This window comes from Arachis stenosperma, chromosome 2, assembly GCF_014773155.1.
Source record: "Arachis stenosperma cultivar V10309 chromosome 2, arast.V10309.gnm1.PFL2, whole genome shotgun sequence".
Taxonomy (NCBI): domain Eukaryota; kingdom Viridiplantae; phylum Streptophyta; class Magnoliopsida; order Fabales; family Fabaceae; genus Arachis; species Arachis stenosperma.
Genome location: NC_080378.1, coordinates 24,149,756 through 24,164,917, shown reverse-complemented (window position 1 = coordinate 24,164,917; position 15,162 = coordinate 24,149,756). Strand labels below are relative to the sequence as shown.

Below are 15,162 nucleotides of genomic sequence, written 5' to 3'. Positions count from 1 at the left end.
GCTGCAATCGTTTACAATGCATCACATCTATCAAATACCACATCGAGTTATATTCACTGATTTGGATTCTAATTACATATATGTAAGAGTTCAACGAGGGGAAAGTGAACTCTATTTTACTGAAGGATGCCATATAGCTTTCTTGATGTTGTTCAAGTGGTGCACCCCGAGATATTGAAGCCACAATATATGGTGTTGTGGAGGGCTACGACAGCATTGATCTATTTTGCTGTCATAGAGTGGCATCAGGTTGATCGGGTGCTGCCACAGTTTGGTGGGTTTCAGCATCAACCCTGTTCCACACTAGACATACTCAATCTGATTGGCCATGTCACACATTGTAGGATCTTCGGAGTGGAGGATGTCGATCTAGTAGTGAAACTCGATCTCAGTCTTGGCATAAGTAGCATTCACTAAAAACATCCGTGCATCGTTGTCCTTGAAACTCAGGGCAAAATTTGCCACCACGTGACGAATACAAAACGTCCGGTATGCATTAGGCAGAAGCCAGCCACCATCAGAAGCCTCCAATGTAGCCTTTATCCCGTTGTGTCTATCTGATATGACTAAAAGAACTGGTTGAGGTGTTATATGCTGTTGAAGGTGAGATAAAAAGAATGACCACGACTCTGCATTCTCACCTTCTACAAGAGCGAATGCAATAGGAATGATATTAGAGTTTCTGCCCTGAGCAATCGCGACAAGCAGTGTACCATCGTATTTGCCATATAGGTGGGTCCCGTCGACACTGACCAATGGCTTGTAATTACGGAAGGTCTCGATACACGGTGGGAATGTCCAGAAATGCCGATGGAAATAAGCTGATGAGTCATTCACTTGCCTACCAACCTGCACAGGACACGTCCTGAAAACTGGCACACTACCTGGCATCATGATCTGTACACCCAGTACTCATCGCGGTAAATCATTGTATGACTCTTCTCAATCTCTTTAAATCTATGCCACAACCTTCTGTTTAGCCATCCAAACCCTCCTGTAAGTTGGTCTAAACCTGATGTGTGCCTCTATTGCATTCTGCAATACCTTGATCGAGACAGCAGCATCAGCTCTAATCATGGGCAGTGTGAAGGCCAATATGGCATGATAATCAAGTATCTTGCGATAAATAGATATCGATGTGGCCAGGCAAGTATGTAGACTATTGTATCGTTTTACCTCCCAAATACCTCTGCGCTGGCAGAGGCTAACCCGAATGAGCCATGTGCACCCGTTGCCAAACTCCTTGCACTTGACATAGTACTTGTGATAATCGGATTCCAACACTTTGTACTCAACCCCACCGTGGATGCTATAAATCTTCATGCTTAATACGATTTCCTCTTTATCCTGAAACTGCTGACCAACTTGGAATTCAGATACAATTACTGTATTCTATGTATCTTTGTCCTCGAAACCAACAGGTACTCTCGGATCCCCCTGCTGCCCCATGGCATCCAAGTCCAAAGTTGAAAAATGCGGGGGGTACTGATGAGTTCCTAAATAAGATGTTCTTCCACTCACAACTGGAGTAGTCATTGCTATGTCATCATCATTATCATCAACTATCGTGGCGGGCTCTACATGATCATCATCATCATGCAGTACATCCTCAACGCCATCCGGTACTCCACCCTCTCCGAAAACTAGGACCATAATAGGAGTACTGGGCGTCGCAATCGCAACCTCACCTAATAGTTCAATCTTACCTATTCCTCAGCGAGGACTGTAGTTCAGATTAGTTACAAAGGATGGAGATGCAACTAAAACTGCCTCAGGTACAATCACCGAAACAGCTGACGAGGCACCAACAAGCATGGAACTAGAGTAGGATGGCATTCTTGAGGATTGAGGATTCTGGTTTGAACCTCCAAAACTACATACCATATCCACAAGTTTCACCAATAGCTCAGGGGTCCTCACCTCGGAAAACTAACGATGACAATGAAATAGAACTTGCAAATCTTTATCACTACCTATGACGAACGAATCGTACTTCACATCATCGTGCAACACAAAAATTGGAATTCTATAGAATAAATTCTCCACTCGTTTCATGCCATGAAGCTCCAATTTCTGGAGTATAGTATTCTAAAACCGAGTGAAACTCGTCGAAGGTTTGAGGAAAACACTCAGCGGGTCCTCATAAGTAAATTTAATTTTTGATTGCATTTTCTTCTTAATGGATCCTCTGTAGTGCACTAGAACTAAAAAACTCTCATTACTAGCAATTGTGAATCCCACTATGGTAAAAAATTCACGTTTAGCTCGTATTTATATACGTTAGGACTATACTAAATCGAATTAATCCCTTTCGAATTATGCATATGGAATATTTCATAGTAAATCGAATCTAATGGTTTCGATTTATCAAAGCTAATACTCACTGTAATTTGAATTTAATGGATTTGATTTACTACCCTTGTTGATTCGATTTAGTGTAGTCCATATAAATCGAGGCTGATAGAATCGATTTAGTAGAGAATGCCCTAATTTGAATTGTTTGAATTCGATTTACCTTTGAATCACAACTTCAAGTAATTCGAATCCAATGGATTCGATTTAACACTTACAACCTTAATTCGAATTCTACAAATTCAATTTATATAGAAATATGCAACGAGACATCCAGGTAATAGTTTTGGGTTTGGAGAATTCAGGTAATATTGGGGTTGGTTTGGTTTATGAAAATAAATTACCCTATAGTATAATTGTCAATCATATATAATTAACAATTATATAATATTTACGTTAGTAGCTTTGTTATGCACGTGTGTATCAATAATTAGATAAATTGATATAATTAATTTTCTGCGACTAAAGGTTATATATAGTGCCACATATAAAGTTTATAAGTCTAAGTTTGGAGGCAAAATATTTTATTCAATTTTTAATTTTGTTATTCTTCCTTAACTTCTTCATTGAATAAGAATATATTCTTCGTTTTTCATTAAAATTATCATTTTAAGGTACAAGTTATAATTTTTATGATATTTTATTGATGAACTCATTCTATTATTCTTTTGATAATTTTATTATTGTTCTTACTCACGTTTATTTTTTTCATCTAACTTTGCAGCGCAATTCTCTTTTGCCTCAATTATTTACAATACACCACATCCGTTAAATAACACCTCGGATTGTACTCACTAATCCGGATTCTAATTACATGGATGTAAGAGTTTAACGAAGAGAAAATAAACTCTATTTTACTAAAAGATGGTTTTATCTACTCATAACACCTGCTATTTTCAAAAAAATTAATTATAAATAAGTATGCCATTTCAACTCCATCATTAATTAAATATGAGTTTTATTTAAGAAAAAAATGTAAAAGATAGTAAATACTATTTTTCAATTTTCCCTTTGACATTTCAATATGTTTTAGTTATACCACTAGGATCAAGAATATTAATTATACTTAATCAATTATATTTTGACCAAGATAAATATTAAATTATTTAATAAATAATAAATAAAGAAATAAATAAATGAATTTAATTTAAATTATATATATATATATATGAAACCAGAATGTGCTTTTCTCATTTTTGTACTTCAATTATAATTTTTGTGATTTTTTCATGATTCAGTTTTATTTTATTTTTTTATGTATTTTGATTAATAGTTTTTAAGAAAATTACTATTTTATTTATTAATGTTTCAAATTTTCTATAATATTTTTGTAAAATTTGATTAATAGGTTTTTTTTCATAATATTTTTTTGAATTATAATATTTTTTTGAATTTTTTTTAATAAGAACATATTTTGATTTTGTCTTTCATCTTTTATATTATTTTTTATACTAAATTTTTATTGCAATGTATTTTTATTGACTATACACATTAGGATAAATAAACAAATATAAATTGAATATATAATTTAATTTTAATTCAAATTAAAAACGGAATGAAACATAAGAAAAAATATAAACTAATTTTGTTTTTGATTTCTCTATAATTTTATTTAATGGTAAAAATCTCTGTATAGCCACTAACATTGTCGATACGGAAAAAAAAGTCTGTATAAAATAAATAATATATATATAAGATAAATAACATATATGTATTTCTAAAGTTATTAATCATAAACTATGGACACATTTCTAAAAAAAAATCTTATGGATCAACATGTAATTTCTTAATACTTTTATTTTTTTCTAAAATTGTCCAGACTTATCAACATTTAAGTTATTTATACATCAATTCTAAAAAATATTATGATTTTACAAGTTATAATATGTGATAGTAATTATTGTTATGTGTGTGAAAAATGTAACTCATTTAATGTTTTTTTTCCAAAGTTAATACCTTTATTGCAATCAAAAGTTTCAATTACAATTCTCAAAAAACCAGGGAAAAGCAAATGCAATAAACATAAAATAGGCGGACTCCCAGAAAAAACAATACCAAACTAAAACATTAAGGATTCAGAACAATAGGTAAAGACATTCTTCCATGTTAAGCATCGGTGGCTATGACTCCCAAGTCTTCCATACTCTTCTGCAAATTTCATAGCTTGGGACAGAATTTTCTCAACCTCAACTCTGCAATTTTCAAAGATGAGAGAGTTCCTGGACAACCAGATTTGCCATAGAAGGTAGCTCACTTGACTTAATTTTTCTTTTGAATCGACTCTTCTTCTCACCTCTTCCATCAACTGACACCACCACTCCCATTGTTGCATATTTGGATCTCTAGGTATTACACTAGCTACTAATGATTGATTCCAAACTTGCTCAACTTCCGGATAGAAGATCAAAGCATGAAGGTACGTTTTCGGCAATGAAGAAAAGTGTGGACACAAATTGGGAATATGAGCTATCCTCTCATGAAGATTTGTCTTTACCGCTAGCCCTTCATAAGCAAGTTTCCATAGAAAAACCTTGATTTTTGGTTGACATCGAACCTCCTAAATGCTCCTCCATAGTTGTCTTCTTCTGAATCTGACGTGAAGAGCTTCAATTGGTTTATGAACAAAATTGTAAGCTACTTTATATTCTGTTCTAACATTGTAATGATCTGAATCATGCTTTAGCTAAGTGACTAAATCTTCACCTTCTTCAATTTTTTTTGGCAGATTTGTTGTGCTATGTTGGTTCTGAACACACTATGAATGAGCGGTGTATTCCAACCCCCTATCTCATTGAATAGTTGTCTTAGCCAAATCAAATTTTCATCACTGCAGTCTCCTTCCTGTAATCAGAATGGAGGTAAGTTACCAAATCATGGGTCTTCTTTGAATTTTACTATATCCTATCTTGTCACTTTCTATTTGGTACCTTGTTCCAGGATTTTTCTGCCTTCTAGTAAGCTTCGCCAGGCCCAAGATGGTCTCAAACCCAGTTTTGCTTCCAAAAAAAGGTAAGTCTAAAATATTTGCTTTTGAAGACTTTATAAAACAGAAAATTTAGTTTAGTCATTAGTCTCCACCCTTGTTTTGCTAACATAATTAGATTAAACGCTTTTAGATCTTTAAACCTCATACATCCCTCCTCTTTAGTTTTACTCATTGTATCTTAGCTGATCCTGTAAGACCCCAAATTTTCAGAAATTAAACAATAAATTAATTATGATTTATTTTATTTATTCAAGATATTAATTTCAGAAAAAAATTTATATTAATTATATATTTTCTTATTATTGATTTTAAAGGTTGAGTAATTGGAAAAGAAATAATAATGCAGATTTTATATATATGGTTTAATTTGACTAATTAGTTTTTGAACACTATATTGTAATTTTAAAAGAAAATAATTTGATTAACTCTAATTATTGAATTAGAGTGTTTATTTGAAAATAAATTAAGTTCATAATTAAATAAGTATTTTTATAAATATTAGTATTAGATTAAAATTAGTTTTCAATTACTCTATTACCCTAATTTTATTAAAATTACTAAATTATCTAAAATTTCTAATTTCATACACGAAATCCTAATTCCCAAATTGAAACCCTAACCCCTTCTACCCAATCCACACATATGTAAACCCCCCTCCACTACTTGTTCAATCTTTAACTAGCCACGTTCAGCCTTCCATTACCGCCACACCGCTTCCCTTTCTTTCAAAATGTTAACACCCAGCAACAGAAATCCAAAGAAAGAAAGAAAAGAGAGAGAGAGATCCGAGAGTGAGGGAAGCGGAGGAAGGAGAAGGCTGCTGTGCCGACGTCGCGCCTCACCGCCGTTCAGCTTCCTTCTGCTCACGTCTGGTCCACCGTAGGGGAAGCCGTTCACGCTGTCACTGTCGAATTGGGCTTGTCACTACCGCTGCTGCCGAGCCGCCATCGATGCAAGGAACCACACGCGATAAAGGGAGGAGTCGTCGAGGGAGAAGAGGTAGCACAGAGGAGGGAAGCGTTGCTGCCTGCGCCACCGCCTTGCCTCCGTCGCCGCTGGAGCTTCATTGTCGCCGCCGTGGTTGTCGCGGTGTGTGGGCTTCGCGAAGAGAGAGAAACGAACGCGAAGGACCAGGGTAGGAGTGAGGCCATGTTCTGCGCCGCCATGCCTTCACGCCATCAAACCACCACCACTATTGCTAGGGTTTGACTCCGTCATGTCCTGGTACCGCCAGAGTTAGCCGCTATTAGAGCTGTTGTTCTGCCATCGTCAAGCTTGAAAGAGGACATCATTGTTGTTGTTGCCGATAGCACTATTACTGTTCTGGTTATGGTCTATTCTTTTATTTAATTCTGTTCCATTTACACACTTCAATTTGTCACTGCCATGCTTGTGAACGATTTGATTTAGTATATTCCTTGTCCTAAATTTCCAGAATTGTGTTTGCTCTTGATTTCTATTCAATTTGAATCCTTTGTCCTGGTGCAACCATCGTCACTGCCTTAAGAAATTGACACTGCTGCTGTTCTGGTTATGTTGGAATTCCGCCGCTGCAGCAAATTTAGAACAAAAGAGGGTTTGTCATGTTTAATTTCTGAGTTCGACTAGCTGAGGTAGGGGATCTATTTTAAAATAAATCATTTAAATTTATGAATGCCATTGAAGTCTAGTGAGTAATTGTAAATAATTTATAAATATCTTGCGTGATTAATTGATGAATTGGTTGTGTTGTGGCTGGAAAAAGTGATTAAATTAGTGTTCTTCTTAAATTTAAAGATGATGAGTTAGTTATTGAAGAAATTGTTATATTGATAATTGTTGAATGGAGTTGGATTTGAGATTGGTTTGGAAAGTTAGGAATCTGAGGGAGCCCGTATGGGTGGTAAAGTCCAATTTTAAGGGAAGACACTGTCCAAAATTTTGTAAAAAGTATACAAAAAAGTGTTTTGTTTTAAAAACTTGATTTAAATAGGTATTTACATTAAGAAGGAACTTTATATTAAAAACCTAATTTACAGGCTTATTTTGAGAAATGATTTTGAAATTGAACCTGGTTAGCTTTTAGATTTATAAAATAATTTGGCATTGGATTTGGATTGTCGGATTTATCAGAAATGATCTTTGAGGATCGAAAATGATTTGGTTGGGACCCTTGAAGGGTGGCAAAGTCTGAATTTTGGAGGAAATGCTGCAGAAATTTTTATAAAACTTCGAGGCTTTGCTTAAAGCATTAATAAAAAAAGAACCTGATTTAAAACTCATTCTATTTGGCTTTCAATGAGTTATGTTTTAAGTTTATTCTATTGAGAAAAGTTTCTTGTTTAAGTAATAACTTGAGTCCAATTTATTAAGGAAAGAAATTTTTATTAAACGTTAAAGTTTGGCTGCCTAGAAACTATTGTTTTGAGGTATGATAAGTGAAGGAATATGTGGTAATGCGGAGGTGTGAATAATAATAATGTGATGTGGAGGTATGAGAATATAATTGGTGATGTGGATGAATAATAAAAAGTCATGAATGGAATAAATAACTAAAGCATATTATGATTCTTGAAAATGAAATGTGAATGGGCCTTGTGCCAAATTGCTAATACGAAAGGGCCCGCCTAACGGATAGCTTGAGCTTGTTAATACAGAAATGTTCGCCTAATTGATAACTGGTGCACGAAATTGTGATCACTACAATTTCGCACAACTAACCAGCAAGTGTACTGGGTCGTCCAAGTAATAAACCTTACGCGAGTAAGGGTCGATCCCACAGAGATTGTTGGTATGAAGCAAGCTATGGTCACCTTGTAAATCTTAGTCAGGCAAACTCAAATGGTTATGGGTGATATACGAATAAAACATAAAGATAGAGATAGCGATACTTATGTAATTCATTGGTAGGAATTTCAGATAAGCATATGAAGATGCTTGGTCCCTTCCGTCTCTCTGCTTTCCTACTGTCTTCATCCAATCCTTCTTACTCCTTTCCATGGCAAGCTGTATGCAAGGGTTTCACCGTTGTCAGTGGCTACCTCCCATCCTCTCAGTGGAAATGTTCAACGCACCCTGTCACGGCACGGCTATCCATCTGTCGGTTCTCAATCAGGCCGGAATAGAATCCAGTGATTCTTTTGCGTCTGTCACTAACGCCCCGCCCTCAGGAGTTTGAAGCTCGTCACAGTCATTCAATCATTAAATCCTACTCAGAATACCACAGACAAGGTTTAGACCTTCCGGATTCTCTTGAATGCCGCCATCAGTTCTAGCTTATACCACGAAGATTCCGGTTAAAGAATCCAAGAGATATCCACCCAATCTAAGGTAGAACGGAGGTGGTTGTCAGGCACGCGTTCATAGGTGAGAATGATGATGAGTGTCACGGATCATCACATTCATCAAGTTGAAGAACAAGTGATATCTTGGAACAAGAACAAGCGGAATTGAATAGAAGAACAATAGTAATTGCATTAATACTCGAGGTACAGCAGAGCTCCACACCTTAATCTATGGTGTGTAAAAACTCCACCGTTGAAAATACATAAGAACAAGGTCTAGGCATGGCCGAATGGCCAGCCTCCCAAAGTGATCGAAAGATCTAAAGATCAACAGATTCCAAAGATCAGAAGATGAAAATACAATAGTAAAAGGTCCTATATATAGAGAACTAGTAGCCTAGGGTGTACAAAGATGAGTAAATGACATAAAAATCCACTTCCGGGCCCACTTGGTGTGTGCTTGGGCTGAGCATTGAAGCATTTTCGTGTAGAGACTCTTCTTGGAGTTAAACGCCAGCTTTTATGCCAGTTTGGGCGTTTAACTCCCACTTTGGTGCCAGTTCCGGCGTTTAACGCTGGGAATTCTGAGGGTGACTTTGAACGCCGGTTTGGGCCATCAAATCTTGGGCAAAGTATGGACTATCATATATTGCTGGAAAGCCCAGAATGTCTACTTTCCAACGCCGTTAAGAGCGCGCCAATTGGGCTTCTGTAGCTCCATAAAATCCACTTCGAGTGCAGGGAGGTCAGAATCCAACAGCACCTGCAGTCCTTTTCAGTCTCTGAATCAGATTTTTGCTCAGGTCCCTCAATTTCAGCCAGAAAATACCTAAAATCACAGAAAAACACACAAACTCATAGTAAAGTCCAGAAAAGTGAATTTTAACTAAAAACTAATAAAAATATGCTAAAAACTCAACTAAATATACTAAAAACATACTAAAAATAATGCCAAAAAGCGTACAAATTATCCGCTCATCACAACACCAAACTTAAATTGTTGCTTGTTCCCAAGCAACTGAAAATCAAATAAGATAAAAAGAAGGGAATATGCAATGAACTCCAAAAACATCTATGAAGATCAATATTAATTAGATGAGCGGGGCTTTTAGCTTTTTGCCTCTGAATAGTTTTGGCATCTCACTTTATCCTTTGAAATTCAGAATGATTGGCTTCTTTAGGAATTCAGAATCCAGATAGTGTTATTGATTCTCCTAGTTAAGTATGATGATTCTTGAACACAGCTACTTATTGAGTCTTGGCCGTGGCCCAAAGCACTCTGTCTTCCAGTATTACCACCGGATACATACATGCCACAGACACATAATTGGGTGAACCTTTTCAGATTGTGACTCAGCTTTGCTAGAGTCCCCAATTAGAGGTGTCCAGGGTTCTTAAGCACACTCTTTTGCCTTGGATCACAACTTTATTTTTACCCTTGCCTTTTGGTTTAAAGGGCTATTGGCTTTTTCTGCTTACTTTTTCTTTTTCTCTTCTATTTTTTTTCGTTTTTTTTGTATTCACTGCTTTTTCTTGCTTCAAGAATCATTTTTGTGATTTTTCAAATCCTCAATAACATGTCTCCTTTTTCATCATTCTTTCAAGAGCCAATAACTTTAACATTCATGAACCACAAATTCAAAAGACATATGCACTGTTTAAGCATACATTCAGAAAACAAAAGTATTGCCACCACATCAGAATAATTAATCTGTTATAAAATCTGAAATTCATGCAATTCTTCTCTTTTTTCAATTAAGAACATTTTTTATTTAAGAAAGGTGATGGATTCATAGGACATTCATAACTTTAAGGCATAGACACTAAGACACTAATGATCATAAGACACAAACATGGATAACATAAGCATGATAATTCGAAAAACAGGAAAATAAAGAACAAGGAGATTAAAGAACGGGTCCACCTTAGTGATGGCGGCTTGTTCTTCCTCTTGAAGATCTTATGGAGTGCTTGAGCTCCTCAATGTCTCTTCTTTGCCTTTGTTGCTCCTCTCTCATGATTCTTTGATCTTCTCTAATTTCATGGAGGAGGATGGAATGTTTTTGGTGCTCCACCCTTAGTTGTCCCATGTTGGAACTCAATTCTCCTAGGGAGGTGTTGATTTGCTCCCAATAGTTTTGTGGAGGAAAGTGCATCCCTTGAGGTATCTCAGGGATTTCATGATGAGTTGGGTCTCTTATTTGCTCCATCCTTTTCTTAGTGATGGGCTTGTCCTCATCAATGAGGATGTCTCCTTCTATGTCAACTCCAACTGAATAACAGAGGTGACAAATGAGATGAGGAAAGGCTAACCTTGCCAAGGTAGAGGACTTGTCCGCCACCTTATAGAGTTCTTGGGCTATAACCTCATGAACTTCCACTTCCTCTCCAATCATGATACTATGAATCATGATGGCCCGGTCTATAGTAACTTCGGACCGGTTGCTAGTGGGAATGATTGAGCGTTGGATAAACTCCAGCCATCCTCTAGCCACGGGCTTGAGGTCATGCCTTCTCAATTGAACTGGCTTCCCTCTTGAATCTCTCTTCCATTGGGCGCCCTCTTCACAAATGTCAGTGAGGACTTGGTCCAACCTTTGATCAAAGTTGACCCTTCTAGTGTAAGGATGTTCATCTTCTTGCATCATGGGCAAGTTGAATGCCAACCTTACATTTTCCGGACTAAAATCTAAGTATTTCCCCCGAACCATTGTAAGCCAATTCTTTGGATCCGGGTTCACACTTTGATCATGGTTCTTGGTGATCCATGCATTGGCATAGAACTCTTGAACCATTAAGGTTCCGACTTGTTGAATGGGGTTGGTAAGAACTTCCCAACCTCTTCTTCGAATCTCATGTCGGATCTCCGGATATTCACTCTTTTTGAGTTTGAAAGGGACCTCGGGGATCACCTTCTTCAAGGCCACAACTTCATAGAAGTGGTCTTGATGCACCCTTGAGATGAATCTCTCCATCTCCCATGACTCGGAGGTGAAAGCTTTTGCCTTCCCTTTCCTCTTTTTAGAGGTTTCTCCGGCCTTAGATGCCATAAATGGTTATGGAAAAATAAAAAGCAATGCTTTTACCACACCAAACTTAAAAGGTTTGCTCGTCCTCGAGCAAAAGAAGAAAGAAGAGAGTAGAAGAAGAAGAAATGGAGGAGAGGGAGATGGCTTGTGGTTCGGCCAAAAGAGGGAGAAGTAGTGTTTATTGTGTGTGAAAATGAAGGAGTGAAGATGGGTTTATATAGGGGTGGAGAGAGGGGTAGGGTTCGGCCATTATGGGTGGGTTTGGGTGGGAAAGTGGTTTGAATTTTGAATGGTGAGGTAGGTGGGGTTTTATGAAGGATGGATGTGAGTGGTGAAGAGAAATAGTGGGATTTGATAGGTGAGGGGCTTTTGGGGAAGAGTGGTAGAGGTGATTGGTGAATGGGTAGAGAAGAAGAGAGACGGTGGTGGGGTAGGTGGGGATCCTGTGGGGTCCACAGATCTTGAGGTGTCAAGGAAAAGTCATCCCTGCACCAAGTGGCGTGCAAAAATGCACTTTGTGCCAATTCTGGCGTTAAACGCCGGGCTGGTGCCCATTTCTGGCGTTTAACGCCAGCTTCTTGCCCTTTTCTGGCGTTTAACGCCAGTCTGGTGCCCCTATCTGGCGTTAAACGCCCAGAATGGTGCCAGACTGGGCGTTAAACGCCCAACTGCTAACTTCACTAGCGTTTAAACGCCAGCAAGTTCTCCTCCAGGGTGTGCTGTTTTTCTTTCTATTTTTCATTCTGTTTCTGCTTTTTCAATTGATTTTGTGACTTCCTATGATCATCAACCTACAGAAAACATAAAATAACAAAGGAAAATAGATAAATATAACATTGGGTTGCCTCCCAACAAGCGCTTCTTTAATGTCAGTAGCTTGACAGAGGGCCCTCATGGAGCCTCACAGATTCTCAGAGCAATGTTGGAACCTCCCAACACCAAACTTAGAGTTTGAATGTGGGGGTTCAACACCAATCTTAGAATTTGGTTGTGGCCTCCCAACACCAAACTTAGAGTTTGACTGTGGTGGCTCTGTTTGACTCTGATTTGAGAGAAGCTCTTCATGCTTCCTCTCCATGGTGACAGAGGGATATCCTTGAGCCTTAAACACAAAGGATTCTTCATTCACTTGAATGATCGGTTCACCTCTATCAACATCAATCACAGCCTTTGCTGTGGCTAGGAAGGGTCTGCCAAGGATGATGGATTCATCCATGCACTTCCCAGTCTCTAGGACTATGAAATCAGCAGGGATGTAATGGTCTTCAATCTTCACCAGAACATCCTCTACAAGCCCATAAGCTTGTTTTCTTGAATTGTCTGCCATCTCCAGTGAGATTCTTGCAGCTTGCACCTCAAAGATCCCTAGCTTCTCCATTACAGAGAGAGGCATGAGGTTCACACTTGACCCTAGGTCACACAGAGCCTTCTTGAAGGTCATGGTGCCTATGGTGCAAGGTATTGAAAACTTCCCAGGATCTTGTCTCTTTTGAGGTAATTTCTGCCTAGACAAGTCATCCAGTTCTTTGGTGAGCAAAGGGGGTTCATCCTCCCAAGTCTCATTACCAAATAACTTGTCATTTAACTTCATGATTGCTCCAAGGTATTTAGCAACTTGCTCTTCAGTGACATACTCATCCTCTTCAGAGGAAGAATACTCATCAGAGCTCATGAATGGCAGAAGTAAATCCAATGGAATCTCTATGGTCTCAGTGTGAGCCTCAGATTCCCATGGTTCCTCATTAGGGAACTCATTGGAGGCCAGTGGACGTCCATTGAGGTCTTCCTCAGTGGCGTTCACTGCCTCTTCCTCCTCTCCAAATTCGGCCATGTTGATGGCCTTGCACTCTCCTTTTGGATTCTCTTCTGTATTGCTTGGAAGAGTACTAGGAGGGAGTTCAGTAATTTTCTTGCTCAGCTGACCCACTTGTGCCTCCAAGTTTCTAATGGAGGACCTTGTTTCAGTCATAAAACTTTGAGTGGTTTTGATTAGATCAGAGACCATGGTTGCCAAGTCAGAGTGGTTCTGCTTAGAATTCTCTGTCTGTTGCTGAGAAGATGATGAAAAAGGCTTGCCATTGCTAAACCTGTTTCTTCCACCATTATTGTTGTTGAAAACTTGTTGAGGTCTCTGTTGATCCTTCTATGAGAAATTTGGATGATTTCTCCATGAAGAATTATAGGTGTTTCCATAGGGTTCTCCCATGTAATTCACCTCTTCCATTGAAGGGTTCTCAGGATCATAAGCTTCTTCTTCAGATGAAGAGATCCTCCAGCAGAGCTATCCAAAGACATCTTGGATAGTTCAGAGAGACCATCATAGAAAATACCTATGATGCTCCATTCAGAAAGCATGTCAGAAGGACATTTTCTGATCAATTGTTTGTATCTTTTCCAAGCTTCATAGAGGGATTCTCCATCCTTCTGTCTGAAGGTTTGGACTTCCACTCTAAGCTTACTCAATTTTTGAGGTGGAAAGAACTTTGCCAAGAAGGCATTGACTAGCTTTTCCCAAGAGTTCAGGCTGTCTTTAGGTTGTAAGTCCAACCATATTCTAGCTTTGTCTCTTACAGCAAAAGGGAATAGCATAAGTCTGTAGACCTCAGGGTCAACTCCATTAGTCTTGACAGTGTCACAGATTTGCAAGAATTCAGCTAAAAACTGATGAGGATCTTCCAATGGAAGTCCATGGAACTTGCAATTCTGTTGCATTAGAGAAACTAATTGAGGCTTAAGCTCAAAGTTGTTTGCTCCAATGGCAGGGATAGAGATGCTTCTCCTATAGAAGTCGGGAGTAGGTGCAGTAAAGTCACCCAGCACCTTCCTTGCATTGTTAGCATTGTTGTTGTTTTCGGCTGCCATGGGTTCTTCTTCTTTGAAGATTTCTGTTAGGTCCTCTACAGAGAGTTGTGCCTTAGCTTCTCTTAGCTTTCGCTTCAAGGTCCTTTCAGGTTCAGGGTCAGCCTCAACAAGAATACCTTTGTCTTTGTTCCTGCTCATATGAAAGAGAAGAGAACAAGAAAATGTGGAATCCTTTATGTCACAGTATAGAGATTCCTTGAGGTGTCAGAGGAACAGAAAAATAGAAGAAAGAGGTAGAAGAATTCGAACTTAGTGAGATAGAGTTCGAATTATGCATTGAGGAGGAGTGTCACTCCATAAATAGAAGGATGTGAGAAGAGGGGAAGAGATTTTTTTTGAAAATTAAGTTAAAAAGATTTTAAAAACATTTTGAAAAACTTGAATTGATTTTCGAAAACTAAAAGTGGAAAAGAAATCAAGTGATTTTTGAAAAAGATTTTGAAATTAGAAATCAAAAAGATATGATTTGAAAAAAAAAAACAATTTTAAAAAGATTTGATTTTAAAAATTAATGACTTGCCTAACAAGAAAAGATATGATTCAAACATTAAACCTTTCTCAACAGAAAAGGTAACATACTTGAAATGTTCAATCAAATCATTAATTGTTAGCAAGTATCTTTGAAAAAAGAAAGAAATTGATTTTGAAAACATTTGATTGAAAAGATATG

At 37.7% G+C, this 15,162-nt stretch overlaps 1 protein-coding gene and 1 non-coding gene across 2 annotated transcripts; one reads left to right on the top strand and one right to left on the bottom strand.

Annotated features, from left to right (window-relative positions):
* Nucleotides 1-369: 369 nt before the first annotated feature.
* Nucleotides 370-1,323, bottom strand: LOC130962708 (uncharacterized). Its single transcript, XM_057888883.1, has 2 exons — nucleotides 1,045-1,323; nucleotides 370-897 (listed from the first exon to the last, which is right to left on the bottom strand). Exons 1-2 carry the CDS (start codon nucleotides 1,321-1,323, stop codon nucleotides 370-372), a joined length of 807 nt encoding a protein of 268 aa, XP_057744866.1.
* A 12,656-nt stretch (nucleotides 1,324-13,979) lies between these two features.
* LOC130964172 (small nucleolar RNA R71) lies at nucleotides 13,980-14,087 on the top strand. The gene has a single exon (XR_009080277.1). It is a non-coding gene; the product is annotated as a small nucleolar RNA R71 (small nucleolar RNA).
* Nucleotides 14,088-15,162: the final 1,075 nt, after the last annotated feature.